The sequence below is a fragment of the Fringilla coelebs genome (genome assembly GCF_963513975.1).
Source record: "Fringilla coelebs genome assembly, chromosome: 3".
NCBI lineage: Eukaryota > Metazoa > Chordata > Aves > Passeriformes > Fringillidae > Fringilla > Fringilla coelebs.
This window is the reverse complement of record NC_140030.1, coordinates 45,940,949-45,964,870: the sequence shown is the minus strand read 5'-3', so window position 1 is coordinate 45,964,870 and position 23,922 is coordinate 45,940,949. Positions and strand designations below refer to the sequence as shown.

The following is a 23,922-nucleotide window of genomic DNA, read 5'->3' as shown; positions in this document are numbered from 1 at the left end:
AGAGTAACTCAGCTAAGTCGTTTACATTCCTCGATTAAGTGGGTTATTACTCAAGTAGGATTCCATAAAGTTCTTTATCTAACTTTTATACAGAATGTCACTGTGCAATGAATTCATGGTGAAAATCCTCCCCTTCCAGAGAGGGTTAAAGGAGGGAGGTTGCATTAGAGGTGACCTGTGGCAGATTCTTCCCCCACTAAGGACTAAAAGTAAGGATAAGAAGTTTCTCCTAGTGGTTTTAGTGCCAATGCTGGTCTTCAGAGCCTGTACAAGGCTTCCAGAAGCCTGCTCAGGTCCTGCACAAAATCTCCCGCCTGGGTGCAGGGTCAGTGCCAGAGTGTGAGGATCTGCACTCTGCAACCTTCTCCCATGGTTTTGTTCCAGTCAGCACAGGAATGACAAAGATTTATGAGGCTAAAGTGTAGCAGGTGGCACATTTTCTAGTTTTAACAGAAAGCTTTGCCACATTTCACCTGTCTGAGACACTCACTGGTGTTTTCCCTCAGCAGTTCCTGTTGTGGGTGTTGCAGCACCTTTGGCTGAGTCTCTGCAGGGTGAGGTCAGAGCACAGTGAGGATGCTCCAGCCAGCAGTTTCATCCCTGGCTTTGCAAGGGGAAGGGAGCTTGAGCACTCTGTGTGCCACCCAGCCACAGGCCTTTTTATTTGCTGGCTTAGACATAGCATATGAGATGTGGCCTTAAAAAGGGGTAAAAGCATCTTTTTTACCAGCAACTTGAGAGGTCTTAATTTGAGCTGTATTTTGACCCATAATAAAATCTAGTTTCAATTATATTTGTAACACCTCTGCAACAGTTCCCTGAAGAACTGCATGCCTGAAGGTAGTCATCAATTACAATGTCAGATTTGTGATTATTAGAATTGATAAAAATAGTGGAGCTAGCAGCCTGGAATACCAATTTTTCTTTTAAATGAAATATCTTTGTGTGATCAGTGAAATGATGCTGAGTTTCATAATACTTGCACATAATACAGCATTACTGATTCACAGCCTCTCTGAGGCTTGTTGGATCCTTGTGGACCCAACTGCTCCAGCAGGCAGAAGTTTGATCCATTGCCAGTCATAAACTGGGAAAAGCACTAGTCCAAACTTCATATAAGGTACCATGCATATATAAGGAATCTGTTTCAGCCCTTAAATACAAACAGAAACATAGTAATAAACTATAACATAACCAAGATGTAAGTGTAGCATAATTATAAGTAAATGAACAGCAACACAGCTCCTGAAATCTGTTGCACCTGCTGTTGTTCTGAATAAATCAGTCACTGGTGGATTTGAACCTGAGTGAAAGACTGCTCCAGACTCTGAACAACATTGACCTCTGATGGACTCCCTGAAGTCACCAAGCCATGGGATTCTCAGATGACTGTACACTGCTCTGAGACAGGCAGACAGCAAAGATGCACTTAAATGATTTTCCTGCAGTATGCAGGATGTCCAAGAACAAGGAGGCAGAGAAACAATTCAGATTCCCCTCAGAACTGTGGATGATAAAGAAAGTCCACATATTGTGGCATTTTACAGGCTTTTAAGAAAGAATACTGTGCCTTTTTTCCCCTTTTCCTTTTTTTCCCTTTTGGCATTAAACTAAAACAGGAAAAAAGAGCCCAGCTTAGAGAATGCTTTTCCCCACAGTCTAATAATTTTTAAATGGGTCATTATTGTAAAGGGATAATTTATAACTTGAAAATTAAAGCTGCCGGGAACCTGGTGAATAACTGTAACAAGCAGCTTATTTGACTAGGCTATTTGTTTCCTTGGCTGTTGGAAGTAAAAAAAGAAAAAAAAAAAAGAGTCTGTGCTCTTTGTTACTCTTTGCCAGACTAAAGAAGAGAACAAACAAACAAGTAGGAAGGTGCCTTTCTTGGTCCAGTATTTCATCTCCATAGTGAATGATGATCTCTTTAGGCAGAATTGCATGGGGAGCCTTCAAAAGTAAACAAAGGGACTTTGCTCAACTGGAAAATTTGCCATCTCTCTTCTTTCTAAATGCATCTAAACACACAGGTTATATTACATTTTAAATATTTTTATTTGTATACAAAATGTTATAATTTATCAATGTTGTGCAGCAAAGTCTAGATAGACACACACATCACATACAGACATCCCCACCCCCTTCCCTCCCCCAGCACACACACTTAGAAATACGACACGAACACAACTTTCTTTCTCTCTGCCCTTCAGAAAGGCAACACTGTTTTGGCAGGTCAGCAGCTAGAAATAAGGTGCTATAGTCAAGCAGTACCGGAATGTCTTCACTTTACAAATGTGATGTGCAAATCTATATACAACCACATTGTTGTTTTTTTTTTTTTTCAGGGAACCCAAAACTCCATACCCCGAACCACTCTCCGAGATACAAATATGTATAAAGTGCAAATACTTAAGCATGTTTCCAACGACTTCACAACGTAGTTTGAAGTTTAGAACAGGCACTGTAATAGTTCACTGGGTAGATTGTCACTGGGTGCAGCTTGACAGAGAACAGTCACTCAGACATCGCTGGGGGACCGGGAGCGAAAGGACACTTTAGCCTGAAAGCAGCCACAGAAGAGCACCCACATGGACCTCTGGATTTCCTGGTTTCTGTAGGCATAAATGATGGGGTTGATCATGGAGTTGTAGGTAGCAGGCAGGAGCGTGGCGTACGTGTACACAGAAGGGTAGTCGGGATCCCCCACCACACAGTAGATGGCAAAAGGCAGCCAGCTGGCTCCGAAGGTCCCAAGGATGATAGCCAGGGTGGAGACTCCTTTTTTGGTGGTGACATAGTGCGAGGCAGTCAGAAAGTGCTGCTGGAGAGCTATCTGATGGGCATGCCTGCAGACGATCTTGCAGATCTCGATGTAGAGATGGAGCATGATGAGGAAAATGAGAAAGAAAGAGGCAGACAGCAGCGTCACGTTACTCTTGGTCAAGGGTCTGACGACGCTGCAGGAGGTGCGGTCGTGGAGGCAGTTCCAGCCCAGGACGGGCAGCAGCCCCAGGCAGAGGGAAACCCCCCAGGCACCCGCCAGCATGGTGTGAATGCAGAGCACCGTCCTCTCCGAGTAGTAGGTGAGGGCGTTGTAGAGGGAGAGGTAGCGATCGACCGTGATGGCCAGCAAGCTACTCACGGAGGCGGCGAAGGAGGCGACGAGGAAGCCCACCGTCAGCAGGCTGACCGTCTCCGAGGGAATCACGTACTGGAAAACGAAGTTGAGGATGAGGCCGAGGCCGGCCAGGAGGTCAGCCGTGGCCAGGCTGCCCACCAGCACGAACATGGGGGTGCGCAGGGCGGGCGAGTAGCAGATGATGGCAACCACCAGGGCGTTCTCGCAGGCGATGGCGGTGCCGGACACGCAGAGCATCACATCCCAGGGGTTGAGGGCGGCGGGCGCGGGGGGCCGCGACGAGAGCTCCAGCGAGGAGTTGCCGCCGCCGGCCGGCAGCCGCGGGGCCGCCGCTCCGCTCTCGTTCAGGGCTGCCGCCGCCTCCATGGCCGCCGGGGCGGCCGGGGCCGTGCGGGGACCGCGGCGGTGCGGCGACGGGGCGCGGGCAGCTGGGGCGGCGGAGGGGTGGCGGTGGGGCGGCGGGGCGCGCATGCCGGGCGGCGGCACCGCGCCCGCCCTGTCTGTGGTGCTGAAGGCGCAGAAGTTTCCCGCCGGCCCGGCCGCCCCCGCGCCCCGCCCCGCGCTCACGTCAGGGGCGGGCCGGGCCCGGCAGGGGCAGCCCGGGCCGCGGGGAGAGGGCGGCGGGGGCGCCGTGCCGCCCAGGCAGCGGGGACGGCGCCGGCCCGCTCTGCCCGCCCGGCTCCGGGCACGGAGGGTTTGGTCTTGGGCACCGGGAGGGAGAAGTGGGCAGACACGCACACGAGGAGCCGGCTCTCCCGCTACTCTTCCCCCCGCTCCGCGGCCGGTTCTCCCGCGGTGGCTGCCGTCCGTGCAGCGCTTGCTGTAAGGGCTCCGAGCCCAGCGGGAGCTCCGTGCTCCGGCGGATGGAAATGTGCCCGAGTAGCGGCACATTTGATTGAAAAAGCCCGTTCCACAGCTGCGCTCTCTGAACAGTGTATGCTCTGGGGCTAGCAGTCTGTTCGCCACCGAACGCATCCGCGCCGTTTTCTGAGGTCCCCAAAATTATAAACTCAAACCACAAAAGACTCAATCCCACGGGTATAACAGGTATCAGCTCTATCCTTGTCTCACCCTTTGTGTCTCGCAACCAAGCAGCAGCCAGCACGTTTCCCCTCTAAAGCATGAATAGATGAAGCAGAATCACGGAATCACGAGGGCTCCATGGAGGGGATCTCTGGAGAACACGCAGTGCACCCCCCTGCCAAGGCAGGGTCAGTACAGAGCCCGTGACACAGGAACGTGTCCACGTGGGCTTTGAATGTCTCCAGAAAGGAAGACTCCACAGCCTCCCCGGGCAGCCTGTTTCAGTGGTCTGCCACCCTCCATGTAAACGAGTTCTTTCTCAGGTTGAGGAAGAATTTCTTGCATTTTATTGTGCAGTTATTGCTCCTCATCCTGCCATTGGGCACCACCAAAAAGAGCCTGGCACCATCCTCATGACGCCTTCCTTTAAAATATTTATACATATTGATATGGTCAAAGGATAACATTCTTGTGCTCATTGCTGGCAAAACCAGTATCAAACAAATGTGGGCAGTGGGTAGCTTCCCTCTGCAGCAACTCAGGTTTCCCAGGGGACAAGCAAAAAGGTGTCCCCACCTCAGTCTGGGACACTGTGTTCATTCTGTGACTGACAATCAAAAGAATGTGGACCTCTCAGTTATGAGAACAGCATGTAAACCATCTAGACACAATTTTGAGAAATACATTAGAAGAAAATGTGTTTACTGTCTTGAACAGTCCAAACAAAGGAAGCATGCAGGCTGTGCCACAGTAAAAGGTGGGCACATTCAAAAAGAATTAGTGTCAGCACTCATTACATCCACCCCTGTCAATATCTTCCTGCAGGCTAAACACTATCATCAAGACAAGCTGTGGACACTCTGTACCTCTGTAAACAACTGAAGCCATTGCTCCCCAGGAATTCTGAAATACAGATCTCAGAAAAGCTTAATTTGGAAGGGACCAGTGTAGGTCAGGTCTGGGGCATCTCTCCTGTCCCACCACCTGCTCAGAGCAGGGATAGCATCAACTGTGCAAAGAATTTCCTCAGGGTCTCATTCAGTCAAGTCTGATTATCCCCAAGGAAGAAGACTGTACAGCCTTTCTGGGCAACCTGTGGCTCTGCTTCACCCTCAGCTGTAAAGATTTTTCCTTTTTATTTAGTAATTGCCTTCACTACAACTTGCCTCCACAGTTCCTGTGGGGTGTCCTTTTTGTATGTTTCCCCTTACCAATCCAGGCATTACAACAGCATTAGTAACTGCAGTAAAACCAGTTTCAAGCAGAGTTAAGAAGGGTTTGCAAGTCTCCTCAACTCAAACACTTGGTCGAGTACCCCTGCTATAGTTTAGAACTTAGCAGTTACTCTATACCCTCTGCCAGCTGCAGAACAGGCATGCCAATGTAAACTTGGATTAAGATTAATATTGAAATCACAAGAATCCCAGTGTGGAAAGAGCTGCTACAGAGCAATGCAACAGAAGGCAAGGTAAAATATGAGGTAAAGTAAAATTCTGTATTTGCCCAGAGGAAATCCTCCAGTCTACCTCTCAAACAGAGGTGGTTAATTTCAACATTAATTAAAATGACTGTGACAGAATAAATTATTCCAAACATCTTTCAAAATTGATTAAAAATGCTGCCATTCAAACTTAGCAAGTCAGGTTTGCAAACATGAACCAGCTGGGGTCCACTATGAAGCTGTAAGATCTGCAGTAATTTTATGGCATCTGTAAAGCAGAAAGAGAAATATAATTTATCTGGTTTTCAGTAATGAGATGTGCTGTGGAAAGTCTTGGTTTGGGGTCAATTTGTCACATCTTTGACCAACTTGTTACCACTGGAAACAAGTATGTGGCAAGTCTTGGCTGCAATAGTATGTATATCATAGGGCAGTCTATTTTTTTTATATTATGGATTTTAAACAGTTTTCCTTAACTGAAAACATTAAGAGCCATGCTGCCAAGGCAGAAGTAATTTCATGTGTGGTGGAACCTTGTGAGAGTGTTAGGATCTCAGAGTGAGATGTAGGAAGAGTTTTTAGCCTGAGAATGGGCTAGTCTCACACCCTGTGCCTGTGGTCACATATTTCACTCTGAGAAAGAATTGCTCAACCACTGTGGTGTGTCTCTGAATGGGAGATGCACATGGTCCAGCTTGTCTTTGCTCCTTGTGTCAGGTTTTTTCTGAGTTCTTTCAGCTCTTTTGTTCCCTCATTTGCCTGGACTTTTACCCTTTCAAGAGAAGGATGCTCTTACAGTCCTCGTCAGGTTCTTACAGAGCCCAGGGAGCAGTGCTGTGCATCTTCCGCATCTCCCTCACGTTGCCAAGTATCAGTTGGCAGGGTTAGGGATCAACTCCACGCTTGTTAATATGGTTACACCTCCTTGAGAGCTGTTTGCATTTCCAGAGCTGTCATTAAAGGCCTTTTATCTTCTTAGTAGAGATTCTTGCATCAGTCATTCCAACAAAAGGTGAACCATCTGGATTGCTCTTAATTTTAACTGGTTCTGGGTAAAAAAGAGGATTGAAAGAGTAGATAAAAAGCTGGTGCCTAAAAGCCACCACATTTCCCACAGCACCATAAGGAGCAGCAGAGAGAAAAGTCTGGTCAGACCTTTTGCACTGTCATCAAGATGTTTTCATCTTGCCCTCCTAGCTGAGGCTGGATCTGCAGCTCTCACAGGAGAATATAAATATAAAAAGCTATGTTCCAGCAGTGCATACCTAAGCATCGTGCATGATATAACTCAGTAATTATCTTAGTGAGTTTCTGAAAATTAAGCGGCAACAAAATAAAAAAGTTGCTGAAACAAACGTTTTAAAAACCTCTCTGCTTGAATTCTCCATCTGTTCTGAGAGCTGAGCAGTATTGTAGTGTAATTTTAATATGTGATTACTTAATTTCAGTTAACTATGGATTATTTTGCTAGCTGGTATTTTTAATGATTAATAAGTAGGCTGAGTAAATGTTAAGTATTATTAAATGTGCTTTACATAGCAAGAGTTGGAACCAACAAAAATTTCTCTTCAAAATTTATCTTTCCAATAACATGCTGAAAATATTGAAGAGACATTTTTCTTCTGGCAAACATAAAGAAGCCTTAAAATAAAGGCGGGAGGAGGGGGAGAGAGGGGGGATAACACAGATGGTGAGCTAACCAGCACTGGCATTTCAGAGATGTCTATGCAGCTGGTGTGAAAAGATGTTTTAAGCCCTTAGCAATCCATTTAGGCACTTCAAGTTTATCATTTTCCTGACTTGGTGAACTCAGCTGAGTCACCTGGTGACACCAATTTCTAGGTTTTTACTAATGATACCCTCTGCTTGATCCTTCATATTTGGGCAGGTGTCCACCTGCAAACATGCCACGTTGCAAAACCTGCTGGTGACATCAACCTCAGAGGGGTTCAAACACCATTTAGGATTTCAGTCTCATTCTTCACAGTCCCGTTTTTCCACCACACATTGGGTCTCCAACATGGACCTTGACTGTTCTTGATGGAGCCCTCGTGGTGCTACCACTCCTTTGTGAAAATAAAAATACATTCCAGAAAAGAGACTGCATGTCTGTAAAATCTGTTTCACTTGCAGAAAAGGCTACATGGGTCTGCATAAACGCAAGCAAACAACTATCACACTTTTTCTAGCACATGCTTGTGTTGAAAATCCTGGTTTACTCTCTTACATTTAAAAGGTTGCATTTCTCCAATGGATTTTATGGGTGCTTATAAAAATGATACTGCATCTTATGTGGTTTCTGAATCACTAGCAGAAAGTACAGGGACAAACTTCACATAAGCAGGTGAAAATCTGCTTTCAATAATGTAACAAATACCAGTCATCAGAAAGGGATTCAGGCTGAACCCTAGGTTGAAATTTTGGTTTTGAGGTAGAATTCCCACCCAACCTCCCCTGGCCCTGCCCCACTCACAGTTTCAGCGGCTGCTGGTTGTGCCCTTGGCTGACAGTGGCAAGGCTCCAGACTTTGATTCCTCCTCCTTCTCCCACCCCACTGCACACAGGATGAGTTTTGGATGCAGCTTTGACCTCTTAAGCTTAGTCAGACAGAGATGCCTTTTCTGAGCGCTCACCACCCAGAGATGTTTATTTATCGAGAAGCTTTTTTGAAAGCTTGAGCTTTCATATCATCATTTAGAAAGGGCCCAGATACTGTGAGAGCTATTGACACATGCATGGCAATCTCCACATCTATCAGCCCACTGCCAGCAGCCAGCCAGGCTGAGGCAGAGGAGCTGGCTTAGCTTCCAAAGGAGGAACTTAGGCCAGCAACTTTGGATGTGGAAAGAGCTGCACGTGGGTTTGTATGCTAACTGCTTACCCTTATTGGAAAAGGTAGCCTCTGGTCCACTCTATTTATTTCTAGAGATTAGTGATGAATCAGCTGAAGCTAAACACACATATTTTGCAACCTTTGCTTCCTTGCCCTGCTTGTTCTGTTGATGGAAAGAAAGCAACAGCAACAAAGGTCATTCATCACTAGATGTGTCATCAAGTGCAATGGAACAAGGTCTTTTATTGTTCTTTTTCTTTTAAACTTTTTCAAAACCTTTTTGCCAAAGTTTTTGAAAGGCTTTAAACTGGCCTTTAAATTGCACATCTAAGAGAGGGAGTCCAAAGTTCACCTAACAAATGTTGTTTTGCAGCTTTGTAAAAAGAAACTGCAAATTTATTTCGCTAAAATAACTAAAAACACTGGTTTCTGTTGTTCCATGTGATCCTATAAGTTGGTGAACAGTGGCTACACAGGAGGGTGTAGATAGATATTTTTCATTAAAGTTAATAGTGAATTCGAGAACAATTTTTCCAGATGCTAGAATGCCAGCTAAAAATAAATTTCATTGTGGAAAAAGCACTATGCCCATCTTCCTCTCTGAAATTGCTTTATTAGAAATTGCAAGGAGACAGCCCCATCATCACCCCTGGGTAATTTCCCTGCCTGCAGCTCAGACGTGGCTCTGTGGGCCAGTCTCTATGAAGGGCTTGGGGAACAATAGGGGAATAAAATGGGAAAGGATCTACTTCTAAGCCAGGAATCCCAGTGCTGAGGATCTGTTGAGCAGGTAGAGCTCAGAATAGGGTCCAAGTGGAGAACAGAATAAGCTCAACCATGGGTCTGACCAGAGGGATAGGCTGAGATAGCAGTTCTGCACTTCTGCCCAAGAAGGATCTGCCCTAGAACACTATCCTCCAAAAAATTGGTACTCGTGTCTTTGTTTGTAGAGACCCAAGCAGAGCATTTTTATAAAATCTAGGAGAAAACATTTGCCCAGACACAGCCCCTTAGATATTCATGTAATGACTGAACAAGTCCCTATGGAAATGGTTGGGGAAGTCTGATTCTCTGTCCCACATCTCCCACAGGAATGAATTATGCCTCACCTAAAATTTTTGCCAACAGCCATATTAAGCAGCCACTGCATGTAATACAGAAACATTGGTTTTGAGGCAGGAGCAAATCTCCAGCTTCACTCATCTTGTGAGGCTGTAGTCAGGCTTTCTTTCCTGTGCTTGCTCTGGTACGTATCCACAGAGCCTCAGTACAAAATGAACTGTGCTCAAGCTATCCCCTGCAGCCAGTTTTCCAATTTGCCCTCAAAAAAAAAAATCTTAAAATTGTCCTTAAAATTTCAATGATGGAGTTGGTCTGATCTCCATAGGCAATTTCTTCTAATGCTCAACTAATTTCCCTAATTACAAGGTGGAAGCCAAGAAACACTGGGTGGCCTTGAGTCACTAAACTGCAAGAAATCCCAGGCATGTGAGAAGATTGCATCCTAAAAAGGAATAGTAGAACAGGTGGGATCTGTTGTGTTAATGGCAGGAAAGTGGGCAAAGAGCTGCTGCTTTCAGCATTCTTCAGAGAGGAAGGCTGTATCCTCAGCAGTGGGGCAGGTTATGGGGAGAAAGCAAGGTCCCTGCCTGCCAGTGGGAATGCTGTCCTGGGTTGCTTGGCCTGCTTATTTGAAATCACAGGTACAAATCCATACATCCCAGCCAAATATATTATATGTCAAATTAGATACTACCCAGAGACAGTAATAACTCAGGTGTAAGCCAATAGCATCTACATATGTATACCCTTGTTATTTTAAAGTTTTGTTCTTTACATGTTTTATATGAGTCTTCCAGATACAAATATAGTTTCATATTTCTTTACTTGTCAGCTTGGCAAACCTTAGAGAAGACATTTCCTCTAAGAGAACAAATTAAAGCAAGTCTAAAACAAGCCAGTTACTGTTCAACAGCCTGGGTGCCTGCCAGCAAGAAACAAATTGATGAATATTTAGCTGTGTCAGTTACAGAGAATTGCAAATTCTCAGGAAACTTTTTTTTTGTAGTTTTTTTCCCCCCTGGTGATGTCAGTTTTACAATAGTAAAACCAAAGGTAGAGCTGGCAAGGCTGAAGTTACTAGCATTGCAGGGTGCTTACAGGGCAGAGCACAGGGGCAGAGATGATTACATCTCCCAAGGCTGGGAAAGGCTGGGGAAAATCCACAGACAAAGCAGTACATCCAACTTGCTCTCCTCCTCCTCTTCCCACAGGGGAACCTGTGCTCAGCTTGGCAGCACCAAATGCAGGGACCCAGTGGTGTGATGTCCAGAGCTCTGGAGTCTTCCATACAAATGCTCATGCTGATGTAGATCACAAATGATAGTTTGTGATCTACATCAGCATGATAGAAGGATGATTGTTTTGCCTTGGTAATCCCTGCAGACCTGCTTCTTGACATGAGCACTAGAAGGACCTTCTAATATGTCAGGTTTTTCACTCTTATTTCCAAAAAGCCTTATGAGGCAGAAATATAGGTTTGAAATACAGTGCTAGGATATGGAGAGCTTTGAACTCAAAATTATGGGTTGGGTCACTAGCTGGAAGTTGACGAAGAAACGAGGGATTCTGAAGAGCTGAAGGTAGCAATGTGCTCTGTGTAGGGAGGGAAAGAGCAAAGCCCAAGCTGAGCGTCAGTATTTCACTGTTGTTATATTGGTAGCATCCACTTTTTATCTAATCAAGAAAGTGTGTATATGTGCCATGGAAAATAAAAATTTATAGCTCCCTTCTATGGCCACAAACATTGCATCATGGTGTGCAGTGGCTGAGCTCAGCCTTTGGTTCCTCTTCTTGGGAATACTGGAGTAGGGGTCACTCTCCCTAGGAGACTGCTCCTCTCATGAACATCTGTATTTGGAAAAGGAGAAAATGCAGCAAACGTTACTTGCCATCATTAATAAAGGCTCTCAGTGTCTTAAAATAGCAAGGAGACCTTTTTTAATCCAGAAATGCTATATTCAGCTGGAGATAATTTGATGGTAAATTACACTCTGACAAAGAAGAGTTAATCACTGACCTCAAAATTAGCTGTTGCCTAGGTACCCCTGGTCAGGCTGTGTTGACATTTATGTTGTGCAAACAGAATGCAGTACCAAGCACTCAGATGTATATTCAGGGCTTTAAAAGTGGCCAGTTTTCCGAAGTGTGATGTGGTGCCTGGGGCTGTGAGTTTAATGGTGGAAATGTTGATGCCAACTGGATATCATTCAGATCATTCTATGGGAGCTCCTGCAGATGCAGTTTCAGAAACACTGGTAAAACTCAAAAAAAACCCCAAAAAAACCAACGAACAACTAAACTAAAAACCCAAACCCTAAAAGAACCCTCCACAGCATGTTTTGTTGGGGAGAAGCCATCCTGGTTAAAAAAAGATGTGCAGATAGCTTTAGCAGCTAAGAATCATACACTGGAAACCTAAGTAATGTCATTAGCATGGCTTCTCAGAAGACACACCACTCTAGATAATTTTTCTTTCCTTCTCTTATGGGATCAGACACCTCTATGGGATGGAACCAACACCTCTATGCAGAAAAATACACTTGGATTTCTCCAAAGTGCGTGATTTGGTACTGTGTGACACTAGGGACTTTTGTGACGTGGCATTAACAAGGTGTATGGGGTCAAAAACTGACTGGCTGTCAGATTGCAGCAGGTGGCTGAAGGGGGAAACAAAGCTTGTGCCTTCACTGACATCTCCTAACTATTATCACTGTTGTTGCTGTTTTCTAATAGCCTGGCAGGCAGTGGTGGTGGTCAAAGCAGAGGGCTCCTCACCCCCAGGCCTTTGGAACCATGACACCTTCGGAATCCTGCCCATTGGCTTTGTGCCCCTTTGCCATCCAGTGAGGGGACTGATTTGAAAGCACAGCCAGTTCAGGAGAAAACCCTGCCTGTCATGGGAGAGTGTGATTTTGGAATCCTTAGCTGCCCTGCAAGGTCTGATTTTTCTCCCTCAGGCCAATGGATCACTGGGAGGTGTTGAAGGAGCCAGTGCTCAGATGCTCAGCACTGCCTGCTCCTGCCACCCTGCCAGCCCACTGCTCATCTCCTTGGGAACCAGCCCCAGGCACAGGCTGCTGTGCCAGGTGGGGCTTGCTAATATTAGGTGTGAAGATTGGCTCATTTGCAAGCTGGGAAAAGATCGACAGTTCCTAATTTGCACTTCCCAGCCTCAGGAGCTCCAGCCAAATTTTTTTGCAGTCTGCTTTGGGAAAAAACCCCAAAGTTTTAGAGGATAAATCCAAAGGTCTGCTCTGATATTAGCCATAGCACCTACTTCTGCTGCACACTCTTCAGTCAATAGTGTGTGCTCCCATAGCAACAGGAGGAATTAATTTAATGACATTATTAGGCCTTATTTACATGCATGCACACACACATCTGCATGCCATGCATACAGAGAGAAAGAGAATGAGAGAGTCCTGCTCTTCAGGAAGATCCCCATGAGAAGTCAATCCAATATGTGAGGTCCAGAGTGATTGCAAGATCCTGATTTTTCACTTTACAGGCATAAACCCAAAAACAGACTAACCAGCCAAAAAAGATTCAGCAGCACAGCCCCACAACAACAAGGTCCAACCTCATAGCAGTGATACAGCTGGGAGTGGGGATGCTACCAGTGGAAGCTGGAAGACCCCCCCCCCTTTTGTTGTCCACCCCTCAGAGCCGCCTCTCACCAGGCAGGTGGTACCAGAAGGGAGGCAGAGCCCCTCCCCTGTGTGCTCCTTGCAGAGGAGTGGATTTGTGGCAACATTTCTGTCCCATCCACGTGTCCTTTGCACTGTGGGAGGATGCTGCACACTGAACTTCGCTGTGTTTTGCCTGCTTCATCCCAGACCCAGGGGCTTTTGGGCAACCTCTGTATCATCAAACATGAGTCAGTGATTTCTGTAAGCCCTGAAGCTCTTCTTGTTTATTGACCTTCTGCTATTTGCAGTTACACATTAGCCAAATAAACTTCAGAGAGAGCATCACTCCTCTTTGCATTTCAAAATACTGTCACTTTACATTAAGGTATCTCACAAAAATCTATTAATTGAGGGAAAGGACAGCACCATTTATGCTCAGATATCATTCTCAAATGTTTAGTAACTTTGGTATTTAAACTAAGTATTTCAGAAAACCTTGTTGTGAATTCCTCGTGGGAGTCAAAAGATGTAAAAACCCAGTTACTTTGTAAGAGCTCTCCAAAAATGATGCTTGCTATCTTTTTGACATTTAAGATGCTAATATGGCTTTTGCTTGTGTTTATTTTCAAAAGGCATAGAAATATTTATTTTCAAATGCCCAAAGGGTTAGAGTTATCTCTAGTTAAAGATATTTTGTAGATCATCAAGATCAGACAACACTCTAAATTAATTTGGATTCTCAAGGTGAAAAAAAATTAATCTTTGTTAGTTTATCTGAAAGTATCCAATGTCAGTTTAGAGAGGAGCCAGTCTGGCGTTCCCACACATCCCCATGGCATGACCAGCTGCTGCCCTGCTCCGTGAGTGGGGGAAGATTCCAGGTCGGGGTTGAAAAAGACAGGAAGCTGATTTCCAGGGAAGCATCACTTAGTGGATTTGTAATGCCGTCCTTTTTGCTGGTTTTGAGTTTGCATGCAGTGTCAAAAGTAAGCACAAGCCTTTTTTGTGCACTGATAACCTTCTAATGGTGTTTTCTTTGTTGGTTGTATCTCACCTTCCTCTAACAATACTCACTGTTAAGGCACAATTTTGCTACTCTGACCAGTAAGCGATCCAATCAATCTAGTCGGTAATTGTGGGGATACCTGCCTCTAGTATGGACCTGGACATCATCAGAGTTGCCAGTCCAGTGATGCTCTCCTGGGTTGCATTAGATGCCTCCATTTCTAACACACAACTTCATTTTTATTCCTTTCCTGGACAGCACCATGGACTTTTAAAAAATGCTGGAAGCGAACAGCTGGAAGTGAATCTAGAGGATAGTTGATGAGCAAGGGGATGAGCGTAATGCAAAGGTGACTGGCACAGAAAACCTCCTGTTTGCTTGGGCACTTGGCTTTTTACCCCATTGGACCTCTCCAAATGCAGGAGCTGCTTCTCTACAGCCTGTTGCAGATGGACAACCAGCGCACCCCTGTGCAGGGATTTAGTCCTTCCCTCATAACCCTCATTGCCCCGGTTCTTATCAGAGGAGTGAAAGAGTGACAGGAGGCACTGCCTCTCCCCCACCACCCTCACTGTGGTGACAGGAGAACCTGTGCTCTGCTGCCCCTGCACTTTCAAGGCATTGCCTGAAATTCTGGCATGGGGATAACTTGATTTCCACCTGGGCAGTAGATGTCAAGAGACACCAAACCTCCATCCATGCTCTCCCATTGCCTGCTCCCAGCCCTCCCCTGGCTTCTTTGGGCCATCAAGTTCCCACAGATCACACTTCAGCCATTTGCAAAGCTCTGCAGAAAATCAAGATATGAAAGTTTTGCTGCAAAGTTATTTCAGATCATATTGTGGGGAAGGAAGCAGAGATGTGGAATTTGTTTGGACCCTGAAGGAACTTCATAAAATAGCTCTGTTGTACCAGTAGGCCCCACACAGCTACCAACACCTTAATCACACTGTGAAGTTGTGGACTCCAAACTTCTAAACCACTTATGGTTTTAAATCTTCAAGCTCCAGATTGCAGACTCAGAAGGGTTAATAAACTATTTGCTTATTCTGGGTGAGTGGAAATAATGGCCTTATGCATTTTTTAAACACAGAAGCAGACACAAGCTCATCAGTTTTGCAGGTTGACACCATGGATGCCACCCATCCAAGCAGCTACACAGAAGTACAGAGGTGGAACAGAGCTGTGGGTCGTGGCTATCCCAGGGCAGGTTTTTCAGTGGGTTTTAGTCCTGCTGCAGGACATGGTCACTGAGTAGGGCAGCACTGGCTGCATCAGGAGGGGAGCTGCAAATCCTCACTCAAGAACACATGTGAAAATCCAGCCTGCCCCAGCTATGGCTGCAAGACCCTCATCTCCTGAGGGCAGGGAGTCAAGATACTGAGGTAGAAAAGAAGGAACCCTCTTCATCAAGCAGTGGATATAAATTTGCCTTTATTTTGGCCACTTCCCCCACCTGCTGTTATGCTTTTTGTCCTGTCTAAATTGAGATTTCATACTTGGAATTCATCCATGCTCCAAAAATATCCAGATACAGAGAAAAAGGCACTGGGTGAGTCACCAAAAATCCAAGCTAAAGAATTTAGGAATGCATTTTAATTACTGTTAGCATTTATTTAATGCTAAATACAATGCCTTTCATTACACAGTCATTTATTTTTTGCACCAAAACACACAAAATACTCTTTTGGAGTACTTGACTGCTAGCATTTACAAAATTCAAAAGGAAGACTGAACTGCAACCAACATGATAGAGTTTATGATATTACCAATTCCTAAATATGTTTGAGTCTCACAAAGTCACAGGCAGGGCACCTGAAAAACCCAGAAAATTAAGTTGCTGAGCATCAAGAATTGAGGACATCAGTACTCAGAAATAAACTCAGTTCCTGGTGAATATGAGGCAGCATACTGTGAAAAGGCAAAGCTGCTGAGTTTTAAAAAGCTGTTTGCAGGTCACTTTTAAAAAACAGCTCTGGTCATGCCTATTTCCAAAAAATCTACTTTTGAACCTGATGGCTTAGCAAATAATCATCTCATATCAAATATCCCTTTCAAAGCCTTAATGCTGGAACATGCAGTGCTGATATGACTCAATATAAGCACTTAAATAAAGGCTATTATTTCCAAGTCTATGATATTAGAAAAAAAAGCATCAGTAGGGCAGCTGAGTTCAAAAGATGCTGAATAAACTTATTAAATGCTGATTCTGGTCATCTTTCCCCTTCTATTAGATAGGTGCTAGCCTGCTAGTCCCTCCCTGCTTTAACAGGGCTGACAGCATCTCCCTCAACAGCCCTTCAGTGGTAACCCTGCCTCATTTCCAGGGGTGCCAGTGCATCCCCTTCTCTTACAGTGCCAGGGCAGTGCTTTAAGAACCGGGCTCCAAAAGCAATTCACAAAGTCAGCTTGGAAAATTACCAGTCTTTTGTGGTCTAGTCTATCACTTCAATGCAGGTAAAATTTTGATCAGTTGCTTGATCCCCTGTTAAGAAATAAAAAATAAGGAGAATCCTCCTGATATTGTCCTTTCATCTATTTGCTGCAGTCAGCATCAGCTGCAGAGGTTCTCTTTGATGCTTCCATCCTTTGAAGCTCTCACTGCACACTGTGCATTGCATTAAGTGCCTTTGAGGTCTGCACCTGGCAGTGCTCCTGCCTCTTTATGTGGAAAATCACCCCCAGATATACATGCATGGTGTTCAGGGAACCCAACCCATGCCAAATGCAGCTGTTGTGTGGCCTGGACATTTCTTCTAATGGTCAAAATAGTCAAATTCCCTTCTTCCATTTGAACAGGATTCGAAGCAGTGTATGAAGAAAAATATATAGTCACTGGCCTGGCCATCAGGACCATGGCGTGGATCTTTGGAGTTCAGATGGATTTTGGCCTTCTCCGGAGTCACCTTCAAGTTCCTTTCAGTCGGTTTGTGAGCATGTACACTGATTTCAGTCATGGCCCCAGTCTGCTGGATTTAGGTCAAAGAGCAGCCTGTTATACTGAAATCAGTATAATTGCTAGGACATAAAGGTGGTCAGAGGAGGATAAAGGAAACAGGAATCCCCCTTTAAGGTGTTCCCATTGCTGGTTTGGTTTCCTTCTCTTGAATATTTTAAAATACTTATGAAGGAAGGACATAGCTGAGTTCTTTCCGTGCCTTGCAGGCAGGAGAGGGAGAGGGCTCAGCCCAGGAGGCTGCCAAGTGCCCTGGCCTCCCATCAACACAGCACTTAAGGGCGTTGTTATTTGTAGATATTTAGGCAGCACCATTGACAGAAATACCCATAGCACAGAGCCCTCAGGATCCAAATCAAGGCTACATGACACGAGGGAGATCTTAAAATGGCTTTTCTTTCCTTTTCCAGCAATGATGCAGGACTCGCCCAGATGAACAAACAGAACTCCCATTGAAAGGCTGCCCATCTGGCTCCTCTCCTAAAGTGCTAGGGCAAACAAGGGTTTATCTAGTTTGGATTATAATTATATAAACACATTAAAAAACTTATATTACAGCATAGTGCAGGATAGTGTATTGTAGTACAGCATAAATACAATATCTAATATGTGTATGATATATCTAATATATATATAAAGGGTGGACTGTGTCTTCCTCGTGGCAGACAGTAACATATGTTGAAGCAGCAACATGAAAACAACAGCAACTCTTGAATTTCTTGCTGTCCTGCCATAAAAAATTTCCGTCCAAAGAGTGAAATTCAGCAAAGACATAGCAACCAAAATCAGGATTCTGGAAATGGTCAGGGAAGAATAATGGATGTCACTGCCACCTACACTGCTGCTGAGAAGACAGCTGGAAAGACAACCACAGCCTCAGATGCATGTGCCTCTGAGTGTTTCATAAATCTGCACAATCCTGGGATACATTTCAGAGGAAGATGCACAGGGACTGTGACAGGTTGTATGCTCTGGTAATTTAATGCCTGTGTGCACCGTGTACAATGGATGATGGATAAAGTGTCACAGATTCTGCAGGATAAATACTCTAAAATAAGCACATTTTCAGCTCAAAATAAGTGAAAAGTAAGCCAAGCCACTTCAAATTCAAACCAAATGCAGGTCAGTATTTTCCTATTGTGTAATCTTAAAAATAGATGCAATTTCTGTCATTAACTCTTGATGATTCATCCTTAACCTGGGCTACTTCTCCTGGGTTCTACTGACATTTCCCACAGTGGTGGGTTGACTCTGCCTGGACACCAGTTGCCCACCAAAGGCCACTCCATCCCCCCCTCCTCACGCAGACAGGGGAGAGAGAATATAGCAAGGAGCTCATGAGTTAGGGACAGGGACACTTCAGTGTGCCCCAGAATCTGCCTTCCCCAGCAGCACATCCCAGGGACACGAGGCCAGCACTGCTTGACAGGGAGACAGAGAACAGCAGGGAGATGTTAGGACAAAAGGGTGTAAATATGTGAGTGAAAGCAAGCGAGTTGTTAACACCAGGCAGATGAGGAGAAGCCATGGTGAAAAAAAGAAGGGGAGAAAATTATACCACACTCCTGCTGGAATCTGAAAAACAAAAAAAAACCTGACTTGGGGCCCTTGTGTCAGAGGATGTCAGGGAAACATGTATTTCACACTCCCCTAGTGTTTATTTGGTGCAGAAGGTCACACCTTGCAGCACTGTTGGTTGCTGTGTGGTCTCAAGCAATAAAGACCAGGGCCATGGACCCACTGACTTAGTGCTGGCCATGGACCACCTGAACAGTGTCTCAAAATTACAGTCTGAAAGTCAACAAAATTGTCAATTGAGGGAGAAGATGAGGCTTTCTTTCACTCTGCCATGAAAGGTAGTGCCAACAGACACAGCACCAGGACTCTGGGTAATTGCTTTTGCTTCCTTCTGGTTCCCACATGGACTTTCTTCCCTGCCTACATCCCCACCTAGGAATGGAGGCTTTGGTATCTAGCCTCTGTGCTCTGCCCAGATGAGCACAGAAAATAAATAATTTTCAGATGGCAAGGTAGGAAGAGAAGAAGAACAAAGTGGGAAAGGCAAAGTGCACAGAAAGCAATGACTGGAGAGCTGTGAGTCTGGCCAGGGAAGAGGCCGCTTCTTCTAAAAATACCTTTCTGATGGAAATTGATTTTATTGGTTGCATTTCCTAGGAAACTAAGTAAATGAAAGATAGGCTTTGTAATGTATTATTTCAGTTATTCTTGCCTAATATAGGTTGAAAACAATACTTTTACTGCCAGCAAAAGACATCTATAGGCTGCAGAATCTTCAGGGTGTCACCCCTGGTTAAGCTGTAACCTCGCTGCTGTTGAAAGTGGTGCTGCTGTACAATGTGAGAAAAATACTGTGCATATACAGTATGGCCTCATTCTACCCATGTATCACAGGTTTTCGAACATTTTTATGCTTAAGTTTTAGAAATGTATTTATATTTTAAGCCTGATGCTATTCCCACTGTATTCAAAGCAGTATTCCCACAAAGCTCCACGTGAGAAAGACTTGCTACTAGATATCAGTGTCCTTACAAGTGAGTTTCTCCTGATGAGACAGAGACCAAGCCATGTCTGCACTTTCCTTCTGCCATTGGGTTTCCAGAGTTAAAACTCCATCATAGCCTTTGTAGCTGCAACCTCTCTTTGTGTTGGTGTCGTTTGAAATGACGAATGTTCTACCCAGCCTGAAGAGAGAGCAACAGTTTTTAGGCACGTTAAAGCAAGTAGCAAGTCTCCAAACCCCCCTTGAGGTTACTGGAAGACTATCTGAAAGGGAGACCATGGAGTGTAGCATGCCAGCATAAACAAACTACAAAGCAGAGGAGGGAAAAGGGAGTGAGGGAGTGAAGAAGGGAGCATGAGTGTGAGGAAGCTTAACAACCATGTTGGCAAGAAGCAGACTGTCAGCAAAGAGGATGTTTACAATCTTGAAGTCAGGATTCAAAGAGCAAGTGGCTGGCATGAGTCTGCACTACAGCCCCTTGAGGTAGTGTAAGGCTTAGAATACAGAACACCAGGAGCAGTTCTCAGCATAGATGAGAACTGGAAACTTCCTGCTTGTGCCTCTGCTCATGCAGTTGATGAGTTACAAACAGGACAATGTGCAAAATGATCCTAAGCTGAGTGCAAATGAATGTTCTAAAATCACAGCGCTGAAAGGCACTGGCAATTTCTTTTTTTAGTCAGTAACAAAAAAGGAACCAAGAAATAGAGAAATATTAATTACATACAAATATCAAAGCCATTAATTTCCTTATAGGGCTGTTGTGATTGCTCCATAATTAGAAGCTGAAAAACATGTTATGCTTATGAGGAGTGCAACTGTATCCTTCCCCGAGTTACAGCACTTACACTGAGGATAAATATTTTTCAGGGGATTTACAGACTAAGCTAATAATCAACTCAATGTAAACAGCTCCTTTGAAAAATTCATACTGTATCAAACACTTTGTAATACTGACAGTGCTTTAATGATATTTTTATTTTGCACTGGAAAACTTATGCTGTAACAGAAAATATAACAGTTCAGCTTCAGGGAATTCTGTGGGAAAAGTGGTGCTCTTTCAAAATGCCTCCCCTTTCCTGCTGTGACCAAACACAAGCTGGCCCATCTCTGTTGCCTGTCCCTGTGTGCTGACACACAGCTGTGCAGAGATGCTCAGCCTGGAACACGCTCCTATCCTTGAGAATACAGGCGGGGTCTGGGAATGTTTCCCGTCTGCAGCTCCCTGCGTGAGCACGGCGGCGAAGAGCTGCTGGACATTTCAGGGGACAACAGGAGAGAACCGAGACAATTGTGAGAGGCAAGCCTTTGATAAAAGAGGGGGGAAAGAGACACTTTGTGCTTATGTCTCCTCAGGGTTTTTCTGAATAGCCTCTCCTCTTATAAGGAAGTGATGAAGTGGCCCTAGAAGAGTATTTTGGGATCGCACCCTCAGCACTTGGACCTTGCTGCAATTTCAGTCAGTGACAAACTGTGAAAAGCATGGAAAGGATTTTAGCTGCCTTTATGAACTGCAACCTCTATTTCTACAAGCACAGCTAACAGCCAAATCACTGAAAAAGAAAAAAAAAATTAAAAGAAAGAAAATATCAGGGGATATAATCAGAGACATCTAGTCCCGAATTAGCCCAAACGTGCAGTCCAGAAAAAACAATGAAGGCACAAACTAACTCCTAGAAGAAGAATTAGCAGGAAACACATCCTTGACTAAACTTTTCAGCTTCACATTTGCAACTGTAGACCTGGAAGGTGAAGAGATGTTTTGTGATTGCTCAGAGCAGTAATTGTGACCCTGTGGTCAGACCCATGCTATTGAAGATGTGCAGAAGGATCGATAAAATCAACAATGGCAACAATATGTGGAATGAAAACAGGCAAAACCCTATGTATCTAAGTTATAAGAAAAAAAATCTAAAGGGGACTTCTGCAAAAACAACTAACCAATGCAGTATTTGCGCTATCACCGTATGCTCTGCATTTAATAAGTGGGAGTACAATAATTCCCCAACATCTAATAAATGGAGGAGACCAGTGGTGATGATTAAAACAGACCAACAGATTCAGTGATCTGGGGTCTTAGTACTGACCATCCAAAAGCAGAATACATAAGGTAGATGAGGATCAGGTAGTATTCATGTGGCAGATGAGTGAAGATTCCAAATTGTGACCAATTACTTCTGACCAAAAAGGCAGGTAACTCATCTTCAGGTGAATGACACTTCCCTGAGCTTCAGGCAGAGTGAAGTTCTCTCAGAAACTTCCCCATATGGCTTTTGCTCAGCAGGCTGCAGTGCAAACACTATCCAAAACCAGCATTTGAAAGGAAAGCATTTATTGAGTGGGAAGTGGATAATTCTGTGGAGTCCCTAATGGTATAAATGTTACTGGAGAAGACATTCCACAACATAATGTTCATGAGAGATTCAAGCCAAGGCAGCAGATGGATAACATGCTGTCAGCAGGCAGAGGAGAAGCAGAGCTAAGCTTTGTGAGTCCCAGAGGAGTTGAGGAGAGCTGGTCCCTGCATGAGGCTCCTGACATAGGCAGAGAGGTCACCATGACCCATCAGCAATGGAGACAGACAAAATCCTCTTTTGCTCAAAGCCAGTGATGATTGGCAAGCTTCTCTAACCCTGAGCAGCCTGTTCTCTGGCCTGGCTGGTGAGTCAGAAGTCCTGTCTACCCCTGACAACACAGGGTAGCCCTGAGGTGGCACACAACCTTATTTTAGAGAAGCACTGTACCAGAGGAGTACCTAGCTGTGTCTGGAGTAGATGAGACAGAGGCTAAAGCCAAAAAATCCTTTTGTAAGAGACCCTATAATGTAGCTGTTTACTTATCTCACAGCTCTGCCAGGTTTTATAAAGGCTACTGAGGGACTCATCTAATTTTAGTTTTTTAAGTGCAGGTGTTTTGGCTAAGCCATTTTTGTACGTACCTCCAAGGAGACACAATGGGGAGGAATAAACTTCTGCAGAGGGGTAACTTCTCATCCCCCAGGAGAGGTGATCTGACTGGAAGGCCTCCTCTCTGTTTATAGCCTTCCTGGCTTTAAGGCCACTGCCACCAGGTAAGGGGGAATTCAATCAGAGGGTGCTACAAACCAGCCTACACCTCCAGAAAGCTGCTCCATAGGTTTTGTGCAACACTTAGCAGGACGTGCCTGCTAGGTCAAAATCTGATCCCCTACATAGAGTGTCCAGGACACAGCCCCCTCCCCTATGACCCCCCAGAAGTGGAAAGTAGTGAGATGAGACTGAAGCCTTGGGGGAAGCCCTGGGTGCACGACTTGGTTACAACAGCATGTCCTGAGGACACTGCACAGGGCCAGCTGGGGACACTTGTTAATGAGAATCCCGGTGCACAGAGAATGAGAAATGTGACCTTTGGAAATTCAAATCAGGCTTGGCACATGTGTCTTCCAAATGACTGCTGTGACTCCCGTCAGGGCTCATGTGGATATGGGGTATGTCTCAATGGCAGGCTCGCTGCTTGTTTTCCACGTGCTGTGACCCAGCCTCCTCCCTGCCACAGCAGCACAAGCCCCCTGCTCCACGTGTCCCTGGGCATGTTGGGCTGTGCTCGCACACTGAGTTGGACTCTGCAACTCCAGGAGCTCCGGCTCCGCACCCTCAACCTGCCCACCCGGCCGGCAACGTGAGAGCGAGTGCTGTGCCTGTGCCCAGGTGCGTGCACAGCTCCTCTGCACTTCCTAGCAACTAAATTGCAGCCTTCCTGACAATCTACTCTTCCCTGTGCATCAGCTTGCTTATTCAAATATACCTCACTGGTGTCCAAACCTTTCTTTTCACCCAGACGGCTCCAGCTCTTCCCTTATTTGCCCTTTTCCTTTCCCCTTGCCTCACTGAGATACATTTCAGCTCTTGCTCACTCCTGGTATCAAGCCCACTGTAAAAGACTGTGATTTATGTGGAAAGAAGGGAGACCAGAAGGACAAATACTTAAACACCTCCTGTAGGACTTACTGCAGAAAGATTATCAGAGCACCTGGGGAAAAGGATTTTCTACCAGGTAACTGGTCTCTTTCTTAAAATCCTGCCTCTCAGAAAGGTTTTACTGAGTGATCCCTCTCTTGCTAAGAAGGGAGTTCATGAGCCTACAAAATACCCTTGCAAGCTGTGGAGGAGAAAAATTTAAAAATCCCTCAAAATATAGTATAGAACCTTAAAGCCAGCATAAGGTTTCATAGCTTAGACTTGTGAGCATCTGAGTCAATTATCCAACAGTTGGACCTGGGGAAAACCCAGGAGTGGCACAGGGTATTTAATTTTATTGTGGGAGAAGTTATTAT

General features: G+C 45.0%; 1 protein-coding gene across 1 annotated transcript; it reads right to left on the bottom strand.

Annotated features, from left to right (window-relative positions):
* Positions 1-2,518: 2,518 nt before the first annotated feature.
* On the bottom strand, positions 2,519-3,505 carry GPR6 (G protein-coupled receptor 6; the record flags this gene model as incomplete). The annotated part of the gene is made up of 1 exon (XM_084201592.1): positions 2,519-3,505. One exon carries the CDS (start codon positions 3,503-3,505, stop codon positions 2,519-2,521), a length of 987 nt encoding a protein of 328 aa, XP_084057718.1.
* Between the last annotated feature and the right edge of the window lie 20,417 nt (positions 3,506-23,922).